A 26,358-nucleotide genomic window follows, 5' to 3' on the forward strand; every position below is an offset into this window, starting at 1 on the left:
TATCAAACAGCAGAATGACTTCATTTTGCCCTCAACTGACTTTGTGTGTGTGTGTCCCCAGCCCTCAACTCCAACAGGCAACCAGCAGTTAACAAAAATAGACTTTTGCATTGTTCTGTGGGTATTCTGAAAGAATTTCCTGTGCCAAGACTTTCTGATGGTTTCTTCAGAACAGCTTAGGAAAGCCTGCCAAGAAAACCTTTGTTTCTCTCCTCACCAAGAAATCAAAGATGAAAAAAATTCTCCTGTCAGGTAAAAGTCAATTTGAAAGAGCTCTCTAGGTAAACTCTGCTGTGACCCCTCAGGTGCCTGTGGTACTTCCAATTCCCATGAAAGAAATGCAGTTTTTAAAGGCATTCCAAAATGGATAATCCAGTCCCTGGAAATCTGAAAAAAGATGTTTGCTAAGAATACAAAGGCCAGCATGACTTCTGGAGTCTGAGGGCAGGTAAATAAGTTGTCAGTCACATGGCCTGCTAAGCAGAACAAGAAGGGGGAGCCCTCTGGAGCTCTTCCACACCTTTCTGCCCTATTGAAGTGGGGCATTTGAGAAGTCAACCCTTCAGCAGGAGCAATACCCTGGTCCAGACCCCCTTGTTTGAATACAGAGGTGGTCCCCAGCACAGCTGCATTTCCTACAGCATAACTCAAACTACAGAAAAGCATTTCCGAAGACTGAAGAGCTGTCACCAGACCTGAGAGCATGATGCAGCTATTCTGTGAACTAACAAGCAGCTGGTGCTAGCATAAAAAAGGCCATATTTCAATTCAGAGCCCACTTCTTTCACTTTCCAAAAGCAAGCTCTCCCAAGAAGCAACTCATTCATAATACTGCTACAATTACAACAATCTGAATAGCAGCACAATTTCTTTTATAGAATTAAAGAACCCTTATAGATAATTTACTTAATTTCCTCCTGTTCATCATTCAATAGGGTAAAGAAACTTGAGCACAAACTGAGCATTTTCTAATTAAAGCAATAAAACATTCTACTTTAAAACATTAGTTCTCTGTGGTTCTTACCTGCTTGAGTACATCTAGTATCAGCTCATTGAAGACTTCATTGATTGCCATGGACACTGTCTGCCTGTCCATTCCTTTACTGAACTGCCCACTCCCAATGAGGTCAATCAGCTCCCAGGCAGAAAGACCCTCTCGACTGGTGTTGAGAGCAATCTTGTAATGGTCAAACTGCTCTTGCTGCCAGCCTGCTCCCATTGCTTCGGTGATTTTTTTAAGTAAATATTCAATCTGTGCAGGAACACAAACAGAAATCCATCATTTGCAGCAGGCATGGAAATCAAGTGTTTCAGAGCTGTAAACGAAGCTTCTCCAGAGACTCCCATCACAGCGAGTTTCCTACGCTCACATGTAGGCCCCTAAATGTAGGTGGTTTAATTAACAAAGGTTTTAAGCTCCTGTCTCAGCTGAACTCTTGCCTGCCAAGCCCATCCCTCAGCTACTCTCCTCACAGTAAAACAAAGAATTGAACCTGACAGCCTCATTTAGTATTTCAGATTCCTACAGAACACATGGGACCTTCCCTGCAAGGGCTTCCAAACCGTGATGACTGAAGCGTGAGAAAGCAAAAAGTTTCAGAAAATATACTTGTAAACAAAAAGCAAACAAATTACAAAAAAATAAGAAAAGGCTGTTTGAACTAGAAGTGAAATGAAAAACGACCAAGGTATGATCTACACCTGACCCCTCTTCTCTAGCTGTCAAGCAATCCATCTCTGGACACAATCCTGACAGTTGTATCAAAAGAAATAAAAGAACAAATCTTTCATATCTGCTTTTGTTTCCCAAATAAATTCTCCTTGTCCTTTAATCTTTCATCACTCTGTAAGCACTACCATGTGCAGGATTATAACACCAGTAACACTAGTCAAAACAAACACAAGAATGAAAAAGAAGCAAAGAGGGTTGGGGGTTCTTTAGTCTGTTTTTTATGTTGGTTTTAAACTCATCACTGTTCATTTACTGTATTTTAAACTAAACTCATCTACAGCTTTGAGAACATGTAAAATGCTTTCAATGACTCTCTAAATAAAATAATTGGTGAGGGCCTTCCTGCCACAGCTCAAAGTCACCTTTTAGCTGGTCTAATAGGATTCTGAGCACACACGAGTCTCTACACAAGAGATTTGGGAGTACAAAGAGATAAAAAAGTGTTTTTGTCCCCCCACACAGAGAGAGAGAGACTCCCATGGCTCAAGGTTTTGATGCAGCACACATGCTAATATTGTGGCTGCTGCTTCTCTCTCCTGCAGCAGGCACAGCCAAATCCCTTCCTTTCCCTCATGTCTATGGTCAGGAAACACAAGTGTACAGTGGAACAGTAAACTCCCAAATTGACCCTGAAGATGGAAGTGTGCTTTTCCCACTGTCTCAGCTCAGTGACTCTCTTGGTGTCACAGCCCCTACTCCAGGAGCACGTGGGTAATGCTACAGAAAAATGGAGAAGCTGCAAAGCTGCTGCAGGGCCAGGAGGAAAAGTTCCTGCTCCACTGAAGGAATGGGAAGGGCACACACCTCCAGGCTGTGTCTATCACATCCTCCTCAAGTCTCTCTTAGAAGACAGCCCAGCTAGGCACAGGATATGCCTCCAGAAATTGTAGAGAGCACTGCTTTTCACTTCAGCTTCACCAAGTAAGGCACTTCAGTATTTTTTTAGCTCCTCATGCAGTTCCTACTAGCAAAGATATGACAGAGGCCTCTGCAGAAGTGGCATTCAAATTCACAGTCTTTAAAATGAGCTTTGCTGATTTTCACTCTCCAAAATTCTCAAGTTAAAAAAATAATTCAAAGCTTCCAAGCATCGACTACCATAAATATTCAGTTAAGGGCAGGAAGCAGCTTACTTCCTACTCCAGAGAAGTTTCATAGAAAAAAAAAAACCCAACCCAAAAAAAGGTTTCACAGAATGTAAGAACAGAAGCACTGAAAAGCTGTTTCAAAGCAAACCTCCTAAAACCTTGAGATTTTTTTTTTACCCGTGTTCAAAACACATTCTGCTGCTCTGCTCATTCCCTTTGAGCAGCATCAGTTCTGAACTACAATCCTGGACTTCAGCTGGAAGGAAAGTTAAAATAACTCAGACTTAATTAGGTAGATAATATAACTGCCAAAATGCTACAAAGTAAAAACAGTTACAAAAAAAGAATGTAAAAAATAGTAACTAACTTTAACATGCCTTGTTCCAGAGTTTCACAATCTCTTACACTGTTTGAGGCATGGCAGCTCTCAAATTCCTTTGGTTCATTATCTAAAAGTACCAGGTCTCACTAACAGACAATGGAACACACACAGGGAGCATACCTGAATTAATTTTTTTCCCATTTTTGCTTAAGCCATATAAATAAAATGTAAATCAAACTAATGGTCTGGAAATTAAGCTATGCAAAACTCCTGGTTAATACACGTTATCATATAATACACCAAAAATAAGTCAACGCATTGTTTTCTTTAGTATTATTTGTATGCATTTTATCTTATTTTGGTTCATAGAATAGATTTAACCATTTAATTCTGTTAATCACATCTACAAGTCACTTACATGACCACAAATATCCTATAATTCCACTAAAGTACATAAAATACTCATTATTTTATACTACAGTAACTCTTCTTAACTGAAAAATTATCTGTGCATGTTACAATTCAATTTCTAAAATTAAAAAAAAAAATAAAGATTAAAGGTTTGTAGTGAATTCAGTCAGTTACATGGCTAACCAAAGTTCCCAGAAAAAGTTTACCTGATACATCTGTTAAACAGCAAGAGTGCCTTTTGCGCAGTATAAACATGGAAGTGTGAGGTAAATAAAAATAAATAAGTTGCAGCAGTGTGAAAGCAAATAGTGACCACTCATTAGGTGTCCAAAAATGAGGAACCTCTGAGAGCAAATGACATTTCCTCTCCTCCACAGAGACATGTAAAGCCAGCAAATGCCTGACAAATGAAGTCTCCTGTCTCAAATACGACCTTCTCTTGTGGTTAAAAGGCAGTGTTGAAAAGCAAAAGTGAAGTGACATTTGCTGCTATTCTGATGGGACCTTGCTTTCAGGTCAAAAGTATGCAAAGTACAGGTGCAAAAATGCCAGGGAGTTGTTAACACTACACACACCAGCAAGGACCCAGTGGCTCCACACTACCAAAGCCAGCTTCCATCTCAAATCAACCAACTCTTCAGCCAGAATTTTGCCAAGAGAAATCAAAAATAACAAAGAACAGAGCTCTAACATGAGTCTGTTTGGGAGTTTCTTTCAGAAGTCACTTTCTTCTCCCCATATTTCAGTGTCTATTTGTTTTCCTTTTCCAGGTATTCCTGTTTCCATGGGGAATGAAGCATCATTGATTTTTCACACATTTTTCTGATATTTGAGTGGGTGTCTTAGAATGAGAAAAACAATGCCAAGGAGGCCTTCATGCCCAGCAGAGCACAGCAGACAAGGCTATTCTGGTTCACACTATTCAAATAAGGTTTGTGATACTACCAGAGCAGATGTCAAAAGTCAACTCTCATTGTACAAAATTCTGTGGGAGTACATGTTACTGGGCCACAGCCATGAAAGCTGTCATATCCCCACTCACAGCCATTATCAACCCCTTTTCTTCACACCATCAGAACATCACTTACATTTAAGTCAAATATTTGTTTCTTCCTTTCCAAAACTGTGTTCATTATCTAGTCTAAGCTACTACTTTCTTTTTTTCCAAAGTTAAATCAGTGTTAAGTGAAGTCTAATAAAAGCCAACTCAAGAAACAATCTGCTGTGTAAGCTGAAAACTGTATTTCATGCAGCAATCAAGGAAGAAGGCAGTGAAATGTGAAGAACTGATGCAAGTCTTCCTAACCAAGTCAGATGCAAGTGCAAGTGACTGATGCAAGTAACTAAAAATCTTCCTAACCACTATCATCAACTTTTAGAGATCATGGGTCAATTAAAAGTCCACACAAACTGTTTTCATTCTCTTTGTATCAGTTTTGAGATGATTTCTGAAGGGCCAAGGGTCAATTCCCAGTATTTCATTCACTGTTTCAGTTTCTGGTACTAGAATGCAGAACAAGGAAGGAAACATGGTCATAAAAAACACACTCCAGAAAAATCAGCACTGGATCAGATTCTCACCTCCTCAGGCTAAGAAAACATCACCTCATTTTGACATACACAAAAAGCCACACAAGGCTTAGTCCTCTCAGGAGGATTAGAAATGCTGTCTGTTAATAAATTTGAAGACTAGAGGACAAGTGAAAAATCACTGTACAAATCTTTTCTCATGAAGCCAAAAACAACAAGTATGTTTGACTTACTAGAAACAAACTGTGAACACTGGATTACAACACTGAGAATGCAGCTTGCAGTGTGTGTATCTCTGAGCTTCACCACGAAGAATGGCCCAGAAACACAACTAACCACACACCGCAGCTCTCGGGCGATAAAGAATTCCCAAGGCTGCAGTCACATGTCCAGAAATAAGAAAGGGGAAGTGCTTGAAAACCTTTTTATAAAACAGAAAATGTCTGGTTAAAAAATACCAAGACACACAAATGAGTCTGTAACAACTAAGAGGTGACTTGTAAGGAAAGCTCATGACAAAATAGAAATATTTCTCCTCTTATGGCTTCAATTCTCTCCACCTTTTTTCCTTCATTTTATCCTTCTCATGGAAGAGGTAATGCCTGCAGGAGTTAAAGGAAACATTCACTTGGATGTCTGCATCTCAGATGATCTAATGGAAAATCTGGCTGTGGGGAAGGGAAGGAGCTCCCACCCGGTCCCTGCTTTCTGCCTTGGCACATGAGTACCTTTGCAAAACAGACATTCATGGATCTCTGATCCTTCCCAGCTCTTCAAGTGCTCTCAGCTGCCCACCAGTATGCAGCAGAAGGACCACTGGAGTGCAGGGCCATTACCAGCTGTGCCCAGTGCTCCCTGTAGCCACCAGCTGTGTCACCTCACTTCTCCCCACCACAGAGGGATCCTCTCAAGCTTGAAGTCACATTCTAAAACTACACACCCCAACCCAATCCCTTCCCCACACTGGATTTTACAAACCTTATCTCCCTCAAGGGCAGGGCTGACATCCCAGCTTCCAGGGCAGGTGAGGAGCACAGGCCAGTCACTGCCTCTGGCATTCAGCCTGGCCTCTGCTAAAAACAGGCAACATCTGGCCCTTGTGTCACCTCTCCAGCCCTTTCAGATTCTCTCCTGGTAACTCCTTTCCTCACTTTGCTCTTTCTAAAGCTCTTCTCAGCCTGCATCTCTGAATCCTTATGTAGCCTCTTTTCCCTTCTCTGGATGAGCTGTAGCCATTCCCCATTTGCTGTCCATTCAACACTTGGGCAGGGAATCAAGATTTACACTTTGTAGCTGGGGGTAACAGCCCTACCAGATTCAGCTGTCTAAAAGGAAAGGCCCAGCACAGCAGCACTAGTGCAGAAGTACATGACACAGGCAAGAAGGAATGACAGCAGCTTCAGTATTTAGTCAGCACAGTGCAAATAAGGTGAAACTGTACTCAAGCAGGAGGCTCTTCCAGATATGAGATGTGAAATCTATGAAATGACTGCAGAAACCACTTATCTCATTTTAAAAATTACAAAAAGAAAAAAAAAAGAGGAAACTCAGCCTCCCAAGCATGTTTCAAAGAGCAGTTGCTCCAAGGAGGAAGAAAAGGCATCCTTACAGCTACATGAAGTTGTACTAATACATTCACTGTATTAAACAGTAGACCAAACAACTCTTGTAATTTTCAACACAGGATGAAAAAATCTTCAAGGGATCACCCTTCCAACCTGAAAGTATGTGGCAAGTTTCTCAGTTACTTATAATGTGGAAAAGAAACAAAAAAAAAAAAACCAAAACAAAAGTCAACAATGTGGAAGGGAGGGAGGAGGGGAAACAGCTGGATCCCACACAAACAGCTGGATCTCTAAGCCAGAAACTGCAGTCAATTGTGTGTTGCAATATTCTCAGCCAAGATAAGAGCAGCAGTGGGGCAGGGCAGGAGAACCTTCTCCTTGGGTGGGACACTGTAGTCACACTTGAGAGGTTTACACTGCTCTAAGCAAAATATCGACATCACAAACAGCAGAGCTTCCACCTCCCTTCCTTACTTCACTTTGTAAAAAAACCCCACTGTATGCATGACCTGCAAGCCATTTTATAAAAAAGGCAGATACAAAACATCTGAGGAAAAGCAAAACTGACTGAAAGTGAGACTTTGCATTTTCACTTTGGGAATTTTGTGCAAAGAGTAGATGAGTAAATGCAAATTTTTCCAGAAGTAAAGAGAACCTGATGCAGGACCAGTTCAAACCAGAAGGGAGTGTGTTGAAGAGACAGCATTCCTGCAGTGGCTGATTACATTACCTGTGTGGTCTGAGTGGAGGTGGAGTGAATACAGGCATTGTATATGATAAGAACAGAGCAGTCTTTCTTTGTCAGTCAGGCTCTGTAAGCTCTCTTTAAACAAATTGCACCATTTCAACCTTGCTGGAATCAAGGAGATGCAGACACAGGTCCACAATCAGAATTTTTAAATAAAGAAGAGCAATACAGATTAACCTGAACATTAAGGATGGGAAGGAAAGCAAACAACAGCACATACAAAATCTGGAAATCTGGAAAACCTCAGCTCAGTGTTGACTCTGCAGCACATCTGCCAACACACAGACATGTTGCCATTACCTGGCAGCAGCCACAGAAGGCAATCTGGGGCTTCCTTGGCGGAGACGGAATTGCAAGCAAACACCCCAGAGCTGGCAGGGCTGAAGCTTTTAACCATGTCAGCAGTTTAGGAGATGTGAAATGTCTGCCCACAGATAAGCCAGGCTGTACAGTGGGGAACACACTGACAAACCAGAGATGGGGATTTGAGTCCCAGTTTTGGCATCTGTTAGTGGCTCTGACCTACTCAAGCCAAATTTGGCACTACTAAGAAAGGAGCTGTCCCAGCTTTTATAACCATGATCCCTGTTTGCCAGAACCAAAAGAAACAAATGGGAAAGCAAGCAAGAAGACCGTCTCATTTCTCATGGGAATATAGCATGCCACGTAGGGCCCTGGCATGGGCCGGTCTGGCAAAACCAGAAATGCACAGAGTGAAAGTCTCCTGCTAAAAAGTGAGTGAGAAAGCAAAATGGAACAGTTTATTCTGATAGGAGAGTTATCTCTACTTGAAGGTTTGGCACAACACCTTGAAGTCCCACAGTTATGTTCTTAGTGGCATGTTAATCAGACTGTTTTGATCCCTGGCTGTTAAATCATTTGCAGATATTTACTATTCAGACCTCCAGTGCTGAACTGCAAACCACTGGTGTATGTGCACGCAGTTTTGCAAGGGATTATTCATGCCAACAGTTCTGATCCTTCTGCTTCTTTCCCCACCCATCCCAAGGGGAAAATAGTGGAGATACCAGAACCTTGCTTTAGGGTTGAAATACCTATTTGAGTGCTGCCAATACTTGTTCATGAACTAAAAGTATAAAGAGATCTCTCTGGTATTATTCCTTCAGACATTTCAAGCAAGAGTGTTCAGGGGCTGGCTGGTTTTGATCAGAAACAGACACCATCAGAAAATGTATTGTCCCTTCCATCAGCAGGGTGACATGAGACTGAAGACTAATCTTGCAAGTGACAATAACACAGAAGGGGGCATTTTTTTCTCAGAATCACATGGATGTATTGCCCTTGCAAAATTGTAACCAGCTATAAGCAAGTGCAGTGATTAAAGATCACATCCAGCCATGTCCTGTTTAGTCCAGGCTGTTTAAATGATAGACACACAGAGCTATCAATATCTCAAGTATCCTGTGGAAATCCTCATATATGCACTCTGGAAGACAGAGAAATGCATCTGAAGCCTTACAATATTAAAGGAGGGGAACAAAAAATTTTAAATTTTAAATTAAATAGTATTTCCTCTTAAATCTCTAGAGTGTACCACACTTAACACAGTTCAACCTGGACATTAAGCAAACTGGTGTTAAAGAGCTTAAGTTTTTGCTTCTTACCTCCTCAGGTACAATGATTAAAGGGTACTTGTCCTCTGACAAGAAGTTAAAAATAACCCACACTTTAAATGCGTCTTCATCGCTAATCAGCAAAGGACTTTTAGAGAGGTTCTTTTTAGCACAGAGAGTCCAGCACATCCTGTTGAATTCAACTTTATCAAAGTTTCCTTGAACCTAAAGAGAAAAAAATTGAAGAACAACAAAGAAATTGATATGTATGAATGCACAGAACAGCAGATAGACAAAGTTTATCAGGTTTCATCATACAAAAAGCAGCAAGAAAATTGTAGTTTCCACAAAACATCAAGGCCCAAAAGAGCACTGTAGCAACCTAATCTGACTTCCTGCATGGAATTAAATAAGGAATTTCTCCTAGCAAAACTGACATCCAACCTCCAATTTCTGGTTGAGTTAATAACAGCCTGACTCCATGGAAAGGAGGCTACAGTGCACTTTGGAAGCACATCAGCTTCCAAACCATCTCCAGAGCTGTGTTAGTTCCAGCTGCCCTCCTCTTGCACTGACTTACTGTGATTTTATATAGCAAATTTGGAAACCAGCATAGCCAAATCTAAATGTGGATATGCTAAAAGCGATACTGGAACAACAACTGGGAAGGACCTTTAATATGTTTTTTACTTCACATTACTCAAACTAACTCTTGCAGAGTATTCATAAACACAGAATTTTTTTTTTTTTTCATCAAATGCTAATCCACTTAAAATCTTTGCTTTTTCTCAGGCTTGCAAACCTTCACCTCATTGATACAAAAAGTCCTCTTGTTTTCATTATCCTTTATCATACCTAGCAACTACACCTACAGACCTGTGAATTATTTATATAGGCAAGAGTTCTAATTTACTGGGTTTTTTTAAAACCCTCATTAAAGTTATACATTAAACCTATTTATTATCTCCCCATAACTTAACAATGCTATTTCTCTACTGATGTGTAACTGATAAAGGCATGTCATGCACTGCAAGCCCCTTTGAGATTTTGGAAAACACGCCTAAGAAACAGGTTCTTGCACCTCTTGTGGTAGTGAGACCAGCAATGGCCAGTGATTTTTTTTATGATAAGCCAAACCACAGATCTCAGATGCTTCAAGAACACCAATGCAAACTCTACAATTTCCTACCCAGTCTGGTAAGCGGTCAAATACAGTGACCACACCACACTGGCTCAGTCAATGACAGACATGGGAAGTTGATGAACTGATGTGGGTGGAGGGGAAGAAGAGGAAAAAAAAGATAAAAAAATGAAGACAGAAATAAACAAGAAACCAACCTGATGACAAGAACAGTCTCCAGGCATAAAAGTGAGACTATGAACAAAAACCATAGACTTTGCATGCTTGCAGAGGGACACCAATGTGAGTGGAGATTCAAGAAGCTACAGCTGTCTTTTGAATTGGGTGGCAGCTGTAGGAGCCAGAGCTGCCACAGCCACAAATTCAGCATCTGTCTTGTTTGCACAAGAAACATGGATCTTAAATGAAACATGGACTAAATGAACAAACACCCTCTGGATGAAGGGCTAGGAGTCAGGATTCCTCCTTCTTCATTCTATTTGCCAGCACTCCACTCCTTGGCTACTCTTGCCTGTGCTTTTTCTGTGTCCTCTCCACCCTGCCCGATGAACCGTGACTTCTTTTCTGGAAGCACTTTTCCCACCCTGACAGTGAGCAGCTCCACCTTGGAAATGTCCTGGTGGTGCATGGGTTTTGCTAACACAGCAAACCAGGACTGCAGTGCCTTGAGCAGGAGATTTCAGAACCACTTTACCACAGGGCAATAGATCCGGTGGTGCCAGCAGTCCCACTTTAGACATGCAAGCCATTTTTTCAGGATCCAGACTTGATCCTGAAATGGACTTTGTAGGGCCTACGTGTCATCCAGAACAGAGACACTGTTTAGGAATTATTCAGGACAATAATTACATCAGCACAGAAGCCCTGGCTCTCCAAAATATAACAAGCATTGGTAGTATAACTAGCATTCATGAAGTTGCCTGGAAGATGAGATAACCTGAGGTTTGAACAATGTCCTTTGTCTCCCCACACCAGGACTCTTCCCTGCTCTAAATAAGGCCTGCTGTAAAATACCACCACTGCCATCACTGAAAGGGAAACATTTCTGATTGGTATTTAAAGATATACATTGTAAATAACAGAACATGCTAAAATGTGGTTAAGGAACCTAGTAAAACAAATTATTGAGACACTATATTGGCAAATCACAGCTCCCTCCTGAAAGAGACATTTACAGAACCATACAGGTTTTGTTTCAGATGCAAGAAAATTCTAGATACATCTATCTGCTGAGTAAAAAGATGCATAACACTGGAAATCATCAACCAGGCAATACTAATTACTCAAATATTTATTGAAATTACCTATGTAGATAAAGGAAACTATTTGCAGCGAATGTTTTAATCATTTAACTACTTGGATGTCTTGACAATTGTCCTTTTCTTGATGATTCCTTGGTTCTGTACAAGAAGGCTTTATTGCAGGGTAAGTTAGCACCAAAAAATACAAAAAGTTCCAACTGCATTTAAGAGTACACTGTTATTTCCAAAGGTTACAAAGTCCTCTCAGTAAATTCTAAGTCACAGTTATATAAATATTTTTAAAGAAATGTAATAAACCATTCTTTAAATATTTTATTAATGTCTTAAATATCAAAATATCTTAAATAAAAAAAAAACTTTTCCTGAGCCAGTGGCTCTGGCTCTAATCAATTAATTCTCCATAAGATACATGACTGGAAATTGAGAAAACTTCCTATGTATCTGGGGTATAAAGCATCACTCCCTCTTTAGTAGCTTTGCTTACTAGAATATATTAACAGCAATTTTTCTACAATCACCCCATCCAAAATAACAGATTATGCCTTGGAAAAATAAATAAAGAAGGAGTTTCTTGTTTGCTTTTTTTTGCTTGTTTGTTTTAAACAAAGGAGACACATAATGAATCAGTGACTTCATCCCACTGCATGTTGTCTTTTGGCACTGATGTAAACTCATCTCTAAAAGAAGAGAAGTCACAGTCAAGATTTTTCCTGTCCAAAAAGACAGCCTTCTATCCAAACAACTTCACTAATTTTCTTGTTTACAAGCATTTAGTCAAGATCAAATAACATGAAGTTACAGGTAATTTAATCCTGTTCCTTAACACTTTAATCTTTTAAGATTAACTGATGATATGGATATATCAGGCAATCACTAGAAGTCAGATCAGTGTATGAATAAAAGGAAAGTATACACTGTCATGCTCTTCCCTTTCATACCTACTTACATAGCCAGGTCTGTCATTTTCAGATAGAAGTGTTACTTAAATGCAGTTTTGCTCTTCATTTCCATAACTATTCTCCCTAGAAACACCCTTTAACAATAAAGCATTTTTATATTTGAAAAAGCCATACATATCTCTTTTGGGTTTTCTTTACGTAATAGCTTGCTTGGTTCAGCCTCTCCCACTGTAATCCTTTGGTAAAAAATAAATTAAGGCCTTTTCTTTTTTCACAGAATTTGGGAAAAAAGACTGCTTGGTATCCACAGGATCTCAGACAGCCAAGACGAAGCAGAAAGGAGATCACAGCTTCTTAGGGACAAAGCAGGACTCTTCAGCATCAAACAAGTAAGCTATTAATGAGGTACCTTTACGTGTATTAAAGCCAACAACTCCCATACATCAAACAGGACACTCTTGGGACTTCTCTCATACTCTTTGGGTATGACAGAAACACAAACTAGAGAGGCAGAGAAGCTGATAAGTCTTTGCTAGATATAAGCTGCAAGACTGAATTATATATATAATATCACATTTTCCACCACTATTAAATGAAAGAGCAAAAATCAGCAAATGGGGTTGAGGAGTTTGCATCATTTGCAGTTGCTGCATTGGACTTCTCTGCAGTATGTCAGTTCAGTTTTTCACATAACAAAAGAGGGCAAACAGTTCTGTATCTCTGCAGCCACAACATCAAAGTTTAAGGGTTTCTGGGGCTGGCCCTCAAGTGTATGAGAAATCAGTGGTGTTGAAGCTGATGTTTCCACTATCACGTGAGCTGCTTTTGCTGTCCAGCCCAGTATGTGAACAGAAGACAGAAAAAAAATCAGAAAGATCATTGTTTGGGGTTTCTTAACCTTCCAACCCAGTGACCACCTATTTTAGAGCATGATGGAGAGGAGGAGAGGAGAGGGGAAGGGAAGTCCTGCTGGCTTTCCAGAGTTTCTCCTGAAACAAGACACAACAGAATACTGAAGAATGCTCAGACACAAAAGGAAAGAACTTGCAAGACAAAACTTCAAAACATGCCCTAATATCACCCACTGTAACTCTTTGAAGGGATCTACTTATTAAATATTACTTATTCATGACAAAGAGTTGAGATATTTTTACCCTTTCTTTTTGCAAAGGAGTCTGTGACAATATTCTGTTATAGCTGCAGTATAAAGTGGGACAACCTATAGCTCCCAGACACTTTCAGATAAATTCATGCTGAGGTGCTTTATAAATATAAGTATGGTTCTGCATGAACACGGTTTAGGGAAGGGCCAGATGTAACAGGAAATAGAAACCAAGGAGAGAATAGGTAGAGAGCAGTGCACCCTTCCATTTTTAGGCACAGGTTCCCCAAAGTAGCTGCCCTGTGAGGACCCCACAGACACACTCCCAACCAGTGGCTTCACACCAGCAGCAGCCTCCTGCATGCACCAGTCACCACAAAGACATTCTGACAACAAGAGCTAATACAAGAAAGCACAGAACACAAGAATTCAAAACTTACCTTTTCCAAGATGAATTTATTTAGGTAAGGCATGTAACCCTGATTGGAAACTGGTCCTTCATCATCATCCCTAAAGTGCTCTTCCAAGGCCACTGGATCATGGGGAACATTTAACACTGTGCACAAGTTGTGAGAGAGGACCTAAGGACAGAAGAGAAACAAGTGACACTGCTGACAGCTTTAACCATGGTGTGTTCTCTCCAGAGCAGACCTGTGACTCCAAAACTATGTGCAAAGTGACACTTTGATGTCACCACAAGCTCTGCCCCACAAAGTTTTGTCAGAAAGCAAAACATAACTTAAAAATCCTGATTTGATGGTCCAGAGGGCTGTGTGTGAGCACAGAGAGGTCCAGCCCTAGAGAGCTGGAAATGCAGCTACACAAGCTCCCCTTTGTACATATATCCCCATGCAGCTGAAAACCAGGAGAGGCATGCAGGAACACCAGAATAATATTTGCAGAGTGAAGTCAGATAGCTATCAAAACAACCACAAACACCTTGCCTTTGAAATTATAAATATTTATACCTAGTGAAAATGAGCAACAAAGAAAACAACTCAATATGTAGCTTTCATTTACAAAGAAATGACTATTCAGATTAAAACATTAACTATGGATTTCTCTCATCTGCTTGCTTTTGGGCTGCTTCTCAACATTGACCCCATGCTTCAGTTAGCAAAGGAAAGTAATGTTACAGAAAGGGGAAGGGTTTAGGTGTGCTTCTCAAATTTTTATTTTAAAAAGCTATTTGCATGAAGTATGTCATGAACTTGACACCCACTAACACTCATGTCTGTTCTTGAGAAATGACCTTCAAGAAGAGACTACACACTTGACTAATTTTAAGGAAGTACTGAGAACTAACTGGTAGCCAGCACATTTCAACTTCTTCAGCCTGAGCTGAGCTTTGCAAGCACAGACTAACACCTCAGTACCTACAGGAAGGCAGAGCCCGGGCAGTAGCGACTCCTGTGCTACCAGCACTTCCAAAAAAAGGCAAAATCACCATCCCTTTTGCTGTTCACACTGTCTGGAGTCAGGTCCAACCTGTAACAGGCTGCCCACTGCACACCAAGCACTGGGGAGACCTCTCCCTTGGCATGATGCAGAGCTGAGCCTCTGAAGATCGTGGACCACCAACATGAGCTGGGTTAATGATTTAATATCACACTCCCTGACATGGTTTGGGTACAAAAAATGTAACAAAGGCAAAAAATATAGCAAAAAAAATTACACAGAGGCAAAACAGATCACATCTTTTGAAAAGGTATGCTGCAGTGCTATTATATTTTTTAAACTGACAACTGCATGGAATGAAGTGCAACTCCATTTTGTGGGCTTTATATAGAATTTTAAAAAACAGACCCAAATGATGCAAAGAGAAAACAGTAAAAAAAAAAAGTGCAGAAAACTGCTAAGCATGTCTGATTAGGTGAGTAGACATAAAGTGGTCAAAGATGGAGTAGTCATAAAAGAAGTTAAAGTCTGAAGTTGTCAAAGCCTAGGAAATCAAACCAAAGCTACACACTTAAAATGTCTGGACTTTCCCCCACCCACCTGCCCACAAGAAAAAAGAAAATGTACATTGACTATTCTGATGCGTGATAAGGAGACAGCAGAATCTAAGTGCTAGTTAGCAGAAAATATTACAAAGATAACCTGAGATGTATATTCACTTCAGAGGAGAAGTCCTCTCTACATACCTCTGAAGTTAAACTTCCTTTTAGAAAAGATGCTTCCATGAGAAATACATATTTTCACTGATGTATGCTAACACTAAGGCATTAGAGCTAATAAGGTGCAGAAATTAAAAAACAGTTAAACGACAGCATCAGCCATAGCACAAAAGCTGCACTTCCCAAAGCAGCAAAAGAACATTTAGAAGTTATCACACCCCTCTCCATCAACAGTATATTTCATTTCAATCCATCCTTGTCTCTAACCATCACATCAGATCAAGTCTTTGAGTCCATGTGATTTACATATGGGGTTGGGGGAACGTATTATCATGTGTTTCCCCTTCTATTTAAGGCTTCTGCTGTTATTTATAGAAGCCTGAGGGATTCTTGAATTTCTGAGAGAGATGATCACTGTTTTCCAACCACACTGTAGTTACTAATACTATAACTAAAAAACTACTCAGCTAATAAAAATATTCTAAAAGCATGACTGATTTTACCTTACTACCAAAGTAAATTAAAAGTCTAAATAAAATACTTTCTCATTATGTCCTTTCTACATATTTATCTTCTCCTTTTTTTGGTGTTCTTGCTGTGCTTGGGCTGTCAGAAACCCGGTGGTTTCCACATCAAGTGACCAACTTACCAGGAAGAAATTCCACTTTCAATGATTTTCTAAGATCTGCCTTATCTGTGATCTCTCTGGTGCCCAGTGCTCTCTTTTCATAACTCAGGAAATTCCTCGGCGCCTGCCAAAGCCTGCCATTCTCTAACGCGGCCAAGCGCCAGCTGAATTCTTCACTTGCACGGTAAGCCAGAAAAATTCTGCCCTGAGGTCTCCTTTGGTTTAGTTTTGCTCTCTCAAATCACATTATCTGGACCAGAAGATACTCTATGTTAATTAACAACAACAACAAAAAAAAAACAAAACCCAAAGAACAATTAACTGAGCACTAGGTTAATTAGGGTACAAAAAAATCACCTTGCCTTGCAGAAGCTACATCAACCATGAAGTAGTTTTGCACCAGTCAGGATTATTCCCCCAGTGCCCATAGGGCTGCTAGATAACTTTCTCCTTCCACATTTATCATGCTTTGGATGCCATGTTTAACAATTTACCTTTGTGCCAAAGCCCAGAGACTGATCTCTGCTGGAGCACATGGGTACAGTGGGGGTCCCCAAAGTGGAGTGTGAGACAGCACAAGGAGCCTGCACAGGGATCACGACACCAGTGAACTCCAGGTACAACAACTCCTTCCTTCTCAAGGGAAAGCTTTGTAAGAAAGATGCCTGGTGACATCCCATCTTTCCCTGGGAACACTGAATATGTTCTGTTCCAAATACAAATACAAGCAAGCTGAATGCCAAAGGTCATCACAGACTTTGGATTTACTTTATTTATGCCCTGTTTCCTACTGCTTTACCTTCAGGTCTACTCTGCCAGAGCTGCTCCCTTCTTGAGTTGCCATTTTCCAAAACTTTCAGCACGTGTTGAATTGTTACCATCTGAGTAGTTCCATTTAACCTTGTCCATAAAAGTGATCTGCATTTCTACAGGGAGAGGGAGGATCTGCTAGACTACTGACTGCTCAGTGACAAAAATTTGGCCCAGATGACAGTGGGAGCATTACCAGGGCAGACTAATCCTGCAGCAGCTATTGTCAGCTTCTTGGTAGTTTTCTCTTTTTCTCTTCCATCTTTCAGGGGGGTCTTTCCACTCCCCGTCTCTTTTTCAGATTTCAAAATGTTGGCATCCCAGATCCCGACAGCTCCATTCACTGGCTTTGTGTGAATTCATTCCAAGACATTCTTGGCTCATCTCTCCCTAACATCCATGTCAGCAGCCATCCAGCCAGCCAAAATAAGGCTACTCACAAGCACTTTCCCTTTTTCTTTTATGACCAGTGTTGAAATACCCTTGTCACAAGCACCGGGTCTTTTTATCCAGGGTACACCGTGTGAACACCATATCCTGCATCATCACATCCCCAAGCTTCCTTATCCACTCAGGTAGCACACACCCCATTATTTAACACTGAGGTTACTGCAGCAGCCTCTTTCCCAGCTGGATAAGTGTATTCCAGCCCAGCCTCCACCAGCCCAGGTTCCTGATACTTGTGCCCTTTGTCCACATCAGCTCCTGTTCCTTCATTCACTTCTTTCATCCCTGGGCATTTGCACACCCCTCATCACCATTTTCAACAACCTCACCCTTCCTTTTGCCTTGATTATCTGCACAATCCCCCTTGGCCTCCAGTCATATGGTGGTGTCAGCCTGCATCTGCCCAAGTTGCCAAGAGAATTGCCTTTCTGTCCTGGGCATCCTAGCCCTTAGGAAGAGCTCCTTGTAAACATACTCCAGGTACTGCACCCATCTTTCAAATCTTCCCTGAAACCAGCTGACAAAACAGAATCACAAAATGCATTAGGCTGAAAAGTACCTCTGAGATCATCAAGTCCAACCTATGACTGAACACCACCATGTCAATCAGACCACGGCACTGGACTGTGCCACATTCAGTATTTCCTTAAACACCTCCAGGGACTCCATCACTTCCTTGGGAAGCCCATTCCAATATCTAATCAGCCCTTCTGTGGAAAGATTCTTCCTAATATCCAACCTGAACCTCCTCTGGTGCAGCTTAAGCTTTTCTCCTCTTGCTGGTTGCCTGGAAGAAAAGACCAACCCCAGCCTGGCTACAAGCTCCCTGCAGGCAGTTGTGGAGCGATAAGGTCCTGCCTGAGCCTCCTTTTCTCCAGGCTGAACACCCCCAGCTCCCTCAGCTGCTCCTCACAGGACTTGTGCTCTCCAGACCCTTCCCCAGCTCTGTTCCCTTCTCTGGACTCGCTCCAGCCCCTCAATGTCCTTCCTAAACTGAGGGGCCCAGAACTGGGCACAGCACTCCAGGTGTGGCCTCACCAGTGCCCAGCCCTGGCCCTGCCCTGGCCCTGCTGGCCACACTATTGCTGATCCAGGCCAGGATGCCACTGGCCACCTTGGCCACCTGGGCACTGCTGGCTCAAGGTTAACCAGGCTGCTGTTCCACTGGGAGCTGCTCCCCTCAAGCACAGCGTCATGGCCCCGTCATCTCCTCACACTCCCTGTTTTAGTCTACAGGCTGCCTGGGCTTTCCTGGCAGAGCAGCATCCCTCCCTCACACCCTACCCTGACACACACACTCTGAGCTCTGCTGACAGCCCCAGAGCAGACCCTGTCCGTGAGTCACCGTGACTAATTTCCTACTGCCCTCCGCCGCTGCACAAAGCCGATTGTCCGGCCGGGGTCCTGCCTACTCGGTGTGGGCTCCCAACCCTGCCCCTGCCTCGCTACATTGTTCAAGGTCTTCCTCTCCGCTCAGACTATCCCTCTCACCCCTGATTACACCATTCTTCCTCTTCCCACATTCTTCCTTCTCATTTAGCGGAAAGGCAAAGCAAAGGTAAGGGGTATAACAAGCCTGTAAGACCCCAGATATAGAACAGACCGGCATAAATTTTCTAAGACTGACAGCTTTGGTCACCCAAAGTTATAATACAGGTCTGAATGAGACAGTATTTTCACATGTGCCACACCACCCACATTCTGCAGATAGCATCCAGGAATCCAAGACCCCAAGACTTGGAAAATACACCCCAATGCAGCATGTAAAACAAAACGAGAACACCAAAATTAAACCCACTGCCTAAGCAGAGACAAGTAACAAAGCAATGTGTGGAAGAGCTTCCAGAGAGGGTGTAAAAACTAATTGGTGGATCTTTCCGAGATCCAACCATACACACACTCTACAAGCAGTTCTGGAGGCTGTCAAGCAGAACTGTATTTAAAATTACAGGTTTCAAGGTCCAGATGAAAAGCAGATTTAACGCTGGCACCTTAGAGAAACTTCTAAAACAAGTTAATTTTAAAATTGCAGATTGTAAGAAAGCTGAAATTGGATCTAAGTGTAGGAAAGGAAGTAATTTGCATGTAGCTTGTACTGGAATCACAGCAGCAGCTGTAAATGTGTACACAGAACTTAAACCTGAGCCTTGCTGTATCAGTGTTTGAACGTGCCAAAAAACACACTGGCAAAACGACTGTGTCCAGCTTTAAAGCTGTAATTTAAGAACAGAACACACAAATGTTTCTGCTGATGTAGAAAAAAAGACTAAGAGCTGCAGCCAGCATCACAGTAGAACTTCTGAAGACTGCCAGCTGAAAAAAAGTAGAAAAACCCAAACAAAGAAATCAGTGCATACTGGAAGAAGACAATATTCAAAATTACACAGAGGACTGATTTGACTGTCTCCTCTCTCAGCAGCTCAGAACATATACAAAAGATACAAACAGATAAAAAACATCTTATAACATCCTTACTATTCCAAGCAAGCCCCATGTTTGCCCTCAAGCATTTGCTTTTTCTCCAGACTGCAAAACAGACCAAACTGACTCACCTCCATCCATCTGCTCTAGATCTACTGAAAACAAATGTGTGATGCAAACCCTTCGCATTAGGGCCTTAGCTACAGAACACACACACAGACACATTTATTTTTCTCATAGTATTTAAAGTTAATTATTTTTATGTAAGGCTCAAAGGTCATTACTAGAGCAACTAGAAATCACTCCCTTTAACAACCAAACGTATTATCCTTAGGAACTTCCCTGCAACATGATGACACCACCTTATACTGGATTACACAAACCAAAGACACTGCCAGTAAGTTTTCTTACTGAGAAGGGAAGAGTTCAGCAGGTTACAACACTGCCATTCTCACAAAACAAGTAAGTTTTTATCATTTTTTTAAAAAACAGCAGTTCCACTAAATTATTAAGCATATTTTTTCTAATGTCACAGATCTCTACTAACCTGCTGATCTCCAAGTATCATCTCTCCATTTCACAGGAGTGCTGTATCTTCCTCATGATAAGAAACACTTCATTGTGGAATACCTCCTCAGGACAATATAGCCCTATCTCAATCATACAGGAACTTCTCATTTGCTGTCCTGCCTGCCCTTTTTAACCATGTGGGTCCACTGCCACCCTGCACACCTTTGCTCCCCAGAAGGACCATCAGTTTGACATCACATACTGCATTTGCCACAAAAAGTCTATGTAAGAACAGCCTCTACTCCCTCCTGTGTCTCCAGAAAACTAACTATTGGTCGCCACACGAGAAAGTCACAACCTCGTTTCAGACTTGTTTCTGCACTCCCAGATCCTCCACCTGACACTTCCCACAGGAGCCTTTATGTCACAGACAGAACTGCACAAATACACAAAGCCCTGTTTTTTTTGGTGACACTGTACCAGCCCACTGGCAGCTTCTTTAGCCATTTTATTCAGACCACGAGAGGTTTTGCGCTGGCCTGCACGACAACACATCTGCAGATACCCTCAGGTGAGTGCTTGGAGCATAAAAGGTGTGGTAGGTAGTGTGACAGGAAAGCAAGATTCCTGTAAAAGCAGAATAATTTAAAAAAAAAAAAAAAAAAAAAAGCTTCTCTACAACCTTCTTCAGTTCATCGTGCAACACTGGAACACAAATACTCACTTTCATTGACACCCCCTGTGAAAAACCCAGGACCTACACACATTTTCAGCTCGAGTTCACAGCCAGGGCTGGCGTCTCGCCCGAATCCTGCCCCGCAGTCACTTCTGGCCGAGTTCGGCTCTATCTCACAGGCCGATCACCCCAGGAAAAGAAAAGGGGAAGAGGAACAGGCTGCTTGCAGCATGCTGCCAGGTCCGGACCCTCATTACATAACGCTAAAAATAAAGTCCACGAGCGACCAGCCACGCTTGGAGACACCACCCACAGCACGGCCACTGTCGCCCGTGGAGCGAATCCCACAAAAGGCGCAAACCTCGGCTAATTGCTGCGGGCCCAGCACCGAGCACAAGGACCCACAGTCTCGAATGTCAACAGGTGTTGCGTTCTTATTCAAAATATTTATTTAGCCAGATTCCTGCTATTATTCTCAGGCCAAGACGGTCCCATAAAGCAGGGCCAAGATGGGACTGGATTCAGAGAGCTGCCTGAGAGCTCTTTTAAGAGCACAAACACTACTTCAGCGTATAAGCTAAGGAAAGAATGGCACAGTTGGAGCCTCTTGACTAATTCTCCTGTTTATATCCAAATAAGAGGGCACTGTGGAACCTCTCTCTCCCCTTGGCAAGCTGTGAATTTCACTTGGACGCAGCCAACCCCTATAGATGGGACCTTGTGGCTACCCCACAAAAGATTTTGGCCAGAAAGGGTAGCAAGGACATGTGCTTGAAAGCGGAGCAGAAGCACAACAAGGGTTTGTGCACTGACATCTCGGGGAGGACGGAACGCCTGCCTGGGCAGAATGAAAATCAGCCTGCCCGGGCTCCAGGACGGGTCCGCGCCCGCCTCCCGCGGGACGGAGGCGGCCGGGGCCCGCAGGGACAGCGGTGCCGTGAGACGAACGGCGGTGAAAACGCGATTTACAGCGCCCAGGAGAGCCCCGAAAGCCCGTATGTCCCCAGAGGCGGCCGCCGCAGGCAGGTCCCAGCCCTCGCCCCGTGCCCGCGGTGCCAGCGCTCGGCCCGGGCCGTGTCCGACCCCCGCACCCCACCGGGCTCGGCGCCCCCCGCTTGCCTTGAGCTGGGACTTGGAGACCTTCCCGCTGCGGTCGAGGTCGAGGGCGGTGAAGGCGTGCCAGATGGACTTGAGCAGCTCCTCCTTGAGCCCCACCATGGCCGGCCCGTGCCCGCCGCCGCTGTGCCCCGGCCTGCTCGGGGCCCGGGGGCGCGGCCCGGCCCGGCCCGGCCCCGCTGGCACCGCCCCGGCAGCCGCGTCCCGCCCCGGCCCGGCCCCGGCCCCCTCACGGGGCTGAGGGGTCCCGTTCTCCGGCCTGGCGAGGCTTCTCTCCTGCCGCCGGCCTGCCTTGGACTCTTATTAGGAAATGCACGCGGTTCAATGGACAAGTGCAAGGTTTTTTCCTTTTCAGTTTATTTCTGATGGCTCGCTGTAACCTGAATAAATTAACATTTGTAACTTTGCTGTTCTTCAGCACTTTCACGTAGGTTTTCACCTCAGCTGAGACAGTAAGTAAAACAGTATTGTCATTTTGATATGCTACTAGATAGTTAAAATAAGCACTACGTGGTAACAAAAACTGTCGTGAATATATCAGTGAGCCTGATACTTTTCTATCTTTCCAAATAATTCCCCCCTAGAAAATGGTGGGTTTTTGTGGAACAGGAATACAGTTGAGTCTGTGAATGGAATTTATGAAAATCTCAGGTCCAATGTTCCCAGCAGGATACACCTCATACTAAGGAGAGCAGCTTGCCCCTTGGAAATTTTCTGCCCCAAAAACAGCTTGGAAGGAAGGCTGCACACAGCTGAGAGAGTGCAGTGCAATCCCAATGCAGGGGGAGAGCTAAAAAATACTCCTTCTCCACTACCTCCAGAGCAGAAGCCAGACAAAACATGATCAAGAGGAAGGACTTGTATTGTTGGAAGCTTTTTCAAGAGTTGTTGCGTATTCAGGGTAGGTTTTTTGTGTAAAGTCCCCTCTAATGCTATGGCTTGGGAATAAGCACTGGTGAGGGCAGCAGCTGTGCAAGGACTTCGACTGAGATTATTGAAACAAATTTAGCTATGTTTTCTTCTGCATGTTGTAGGAAAAGCAAATTATTATTTATGATGTTTGTGCTGTGATCTCAATGGTCTTTTTTTCCATGTATGGAGTCCCTATTTTTTTGGCTAAGTGGTGTGTTGGTTGGTCTACTTAGCCAAAAATACCTCTTCAGACCAGCTTTGGGGAGAGAAAGTGGGGAATGGCCTTTTTGTACATCTTGATGGATGTCTTTGGCATTTCAGTCTGAACAGCAAATACCATAAATCGTGTCAGGAACACAGCCAGGATCCAAATCCCAAACACTCTGAAACACTCTAGGCCCACGTAGGAGCCACACACTGACAGCATCTCCATCTCAGTCACTGAGCTTATTTTGCAGAAAAGGACAAGGAGGCAGAAGAAGTGAGGGATGATGGGCATGGTCTTAGAAAGTACAAAACTCTCTGACACTCATTGACTGACAGAGGCTGAGAAATAGGACTCCTGCATGCACTATTTCCTGCAATTGATAGAAAAGCTCATACTTTTCTGTCTGTAACCCACATACATTGCTTCGAAAACTGTGACTGTCATTCACAGAACACAGCCCATGATCACCTGAAGGTTTTATCTTCATGGATTTCACACAGAACCATTAAGATCCCAAACCAAGACACATCATAAACATCAGGGGAAAAAAATATTTTTTTCCAATTTTAGTTTTCAGTCAATTGCACCATCAGAACAAAAATAGCACTCCAAGTGAAATAGTTCTGGCAGGTACAGTTTGACAGCTGTTTTGTACCAGGTGGTGCTGGTTTATTGTGATTCCACTAAGAAAGGCACTCAGATTCTAAAGTGTCACTTAAAATACCATTTATTGCAGCCAACATTATAATGGAGAGAACAGTGTACATAACCTTTCATTCCTTCTGGAGCCCTGGGCTGCCCAGCATCAACCAGGTGCAGCACTTCACACAGATCCTGCCCATGAAAAATTTACACCATTTTGGTCATTCAAGCTATTACAGGATTTTTGGACAAGGAAGCAACTCTATACATTGTTTCTATGGCCAAACATAAAGGATGTTCACACTAGAACCCATTGCTGCCATTTTCAGACAAGGTGCAGGGCATGCAGGGGTTGTCATTGCAGGTACCATGTAGGAGCTGCCCAAAAAATCCTGTGGGACAATCAGCCAGGAAGATTTGTCCCTCATGGGCCTGGAGGCCAGGCTGGGCATCCAACATAGCTCAGCACAAGCTGGGAAGTCATGGGCTTAACCTGCATGGACCACTGATCCTCCAGGTACAGCAGGCTCCTGGCCAGGAGCAGGGCAGATGAGCAGACAGCAAAGTCCACTGTAGGAAGTAATTCTATTTCTCATAGGTGATAAATCATTAGATTGGTTTTCTGTATGTGATGGAGACTAGAATCCTCCACAGATTTCTGGTAGTTTTTTATTTTTTAGAGATAACTTTTTGAGATGTTATAGTCTCCCAGTAGCACAGTCAGTTGCCAAAGACAACCTACCTTATTCACTGAGCATACCCTAACATTTTTCCCCTCCTTCTTCCTAAACTTTTGCTCCATAATTTATTCAGGACTTTGGAATTCACAAATAATTATTTATGCTCTTTCCTCAAGATGGACACTCTGAACTACATGATTAACATAAAAAATTATTTTGATTAAATTTCCTAATGAATCTGATTTGCTAACATTATAGCTGTTACTATTACCAGAAACATCTTCCATCTTAAAATACATTAGCATTTCTCCAATTAGAACACAGCTATTCCACTCAAGAAGAAAAGAGACAGCTTTTAAATATGCAGATAAATTGGTAGCTGAGCACCCACAAGGTCACCAGTAAACACAGAGCACCCTTATTAAAGTGCATTAAAATACAGTTAGATGCTGTGAAAAGTCACTGAAGAAAAACAATTGATGTAGTTCACACATGAATCTTCTCATGGCAGGGACTTAATCTCTGCTTTGAACAGAGTTCAGTGATTATTTGGCAGTTTGGATTCTTGGTAAAAAACAATAGAGTGGGAAAACAAAATCAAAACAAAATGCCCCACAAATTGCAGAAAGCAACAAAACCTCACCACACCGACACATACAAAAACCAACCAACAGCAAAACAAACAAACAAACAAAAAACCCAAACAAACAAACAAAACAACAAAAAGAAAAATAACCAACTTCCACAAAAATCCCCACTAAAACCCTGTGTGCAGCCTTTCATTTTCTCTTCATTCTTTTAACTGGCTTCTGTTATCCCTGATTCAAATGACATGCTAAAATCCTTTGCCAGAACAGGATTTGTTTTCCACTCAGACTATAAATAGTCCCATTCAGGTCACTAGGTTAGCAGTCCATGCTTCAATGTTTCATTAAAGCCAGTGGTTTATACAAGTCTCTGCTGCTCTAGCACTTGGTGGGTTAATCAAGAGGATATTTACAAGTTATGCATAAACCTAGTATATGATTTTATATTGTCATACTCGTATATAAATCCTCATTGTTTTTACAGGATTGAACTAACTGAGCAAAACCAGTTAAAGTGAAGTTCATATGCAGACAAACTTGCTGTGGAACAAAACCTTTGTTTTTATGCTTACCCAAAATAGCTTAAACAAAGTTACAGGACTAACTGCATCCACACCCAAAATGTGTTATTTGTGTTATTTTAAGCAACCCTTCTATTTTGATATGCTAGTCTGGATCTTTGCTTATCAAAGGCTTTACATTCTGAACCTTTGAAGATAAGATTGACATGTAATCCATCAAACATTAATTAAAAGCAATCACACTTAACCAAGAAACCCTTGATAGTACTACATAAGCTCTAAATTGCTTGCGTGGTACAAAAGCAAGTTCTGATGCAACTTCACTTACTTCTGCTTTTCCTGAAAGTTGTCTGAGAGCTCAGCAACTTCATTTAAAATCTGTGCTTATTCTAATTTTGTTTCCTCACCACAGTTAAAAACATGACTGAGGGAGGGGAGGGAAAACTGGCTCGGTCTCACAGAGTGACTCACAGTTTCAGGAAGGAGCTTTAGTTAGACCCTGCTGAGGCTCAGCCTTGAGGGGTCAATCACTTTTCTCTTGGTCCTCTTTGCAGACGCTTAATTACTCCTTGTTAGCCAAATAATAAGTATTTGTCAGGGAAGTTCTAACCAGAGGAAAGATTACGCACTTGAACCGTTACTAATTTTGTTTTATGCCACTGAGTCAGTTAAACTGACATCAAGGAAAGAATTCCGGCACTTCAGTTTT

The 26,358-nt window shown here is 42.3% G+C and overlaps 1 protein-coding gene across 1 annotated transcript in view; it reads right to left on the reverse strand.

Annotated features, from left to right (window-relative positions):
- SWAP70 (switching B cell complex subunit SWAP70) overlaps positions 1-22,261 on the reverse strand; it is a 35,033-nt gene extending 12,772 nt beyond the window's left edge. Inside the window, exons 1-4 of the mRNA XM_015631817.3 lie at positions 22,103-22,261; positions 13,815-13,955; positions 9,022-9,195; positions 1,025-1,252 (exon numbers count right to left, since the gene is read on the reverse strand). Of these exons, the coding sequence (XP_015487303.1) occupies positions 1,025-1,252; positions 9,022-9,195; positions 13,815-13,955; positions 22,103-22,201 (642 nt within the window). The 5' untranslated portion in view covers positions 22,202-22,261. The remainder of the gene's footprint in view (positions 1-1,024; positions 1,253-9,021; positions 9,196-13,814; positions 13,956-22,102) is intronic.
- Positions 22,262-26,358: the final 4,097 nt, after the last annotated feature.

Source organism: Parus major, chromosome 5 (assembly GCF_001522545.3).
Source record: "Parus major isolate Abel chromosome 5, Parus_major1.1, whole genome shotgun sequence".
In the NCBI taxonomy this organism is placed as follows: domain Eukaryota; kingdom Metazoa; phylum Chordata; class Aves; order Passeriformes; family Paridae; genus Parus; species Parus major.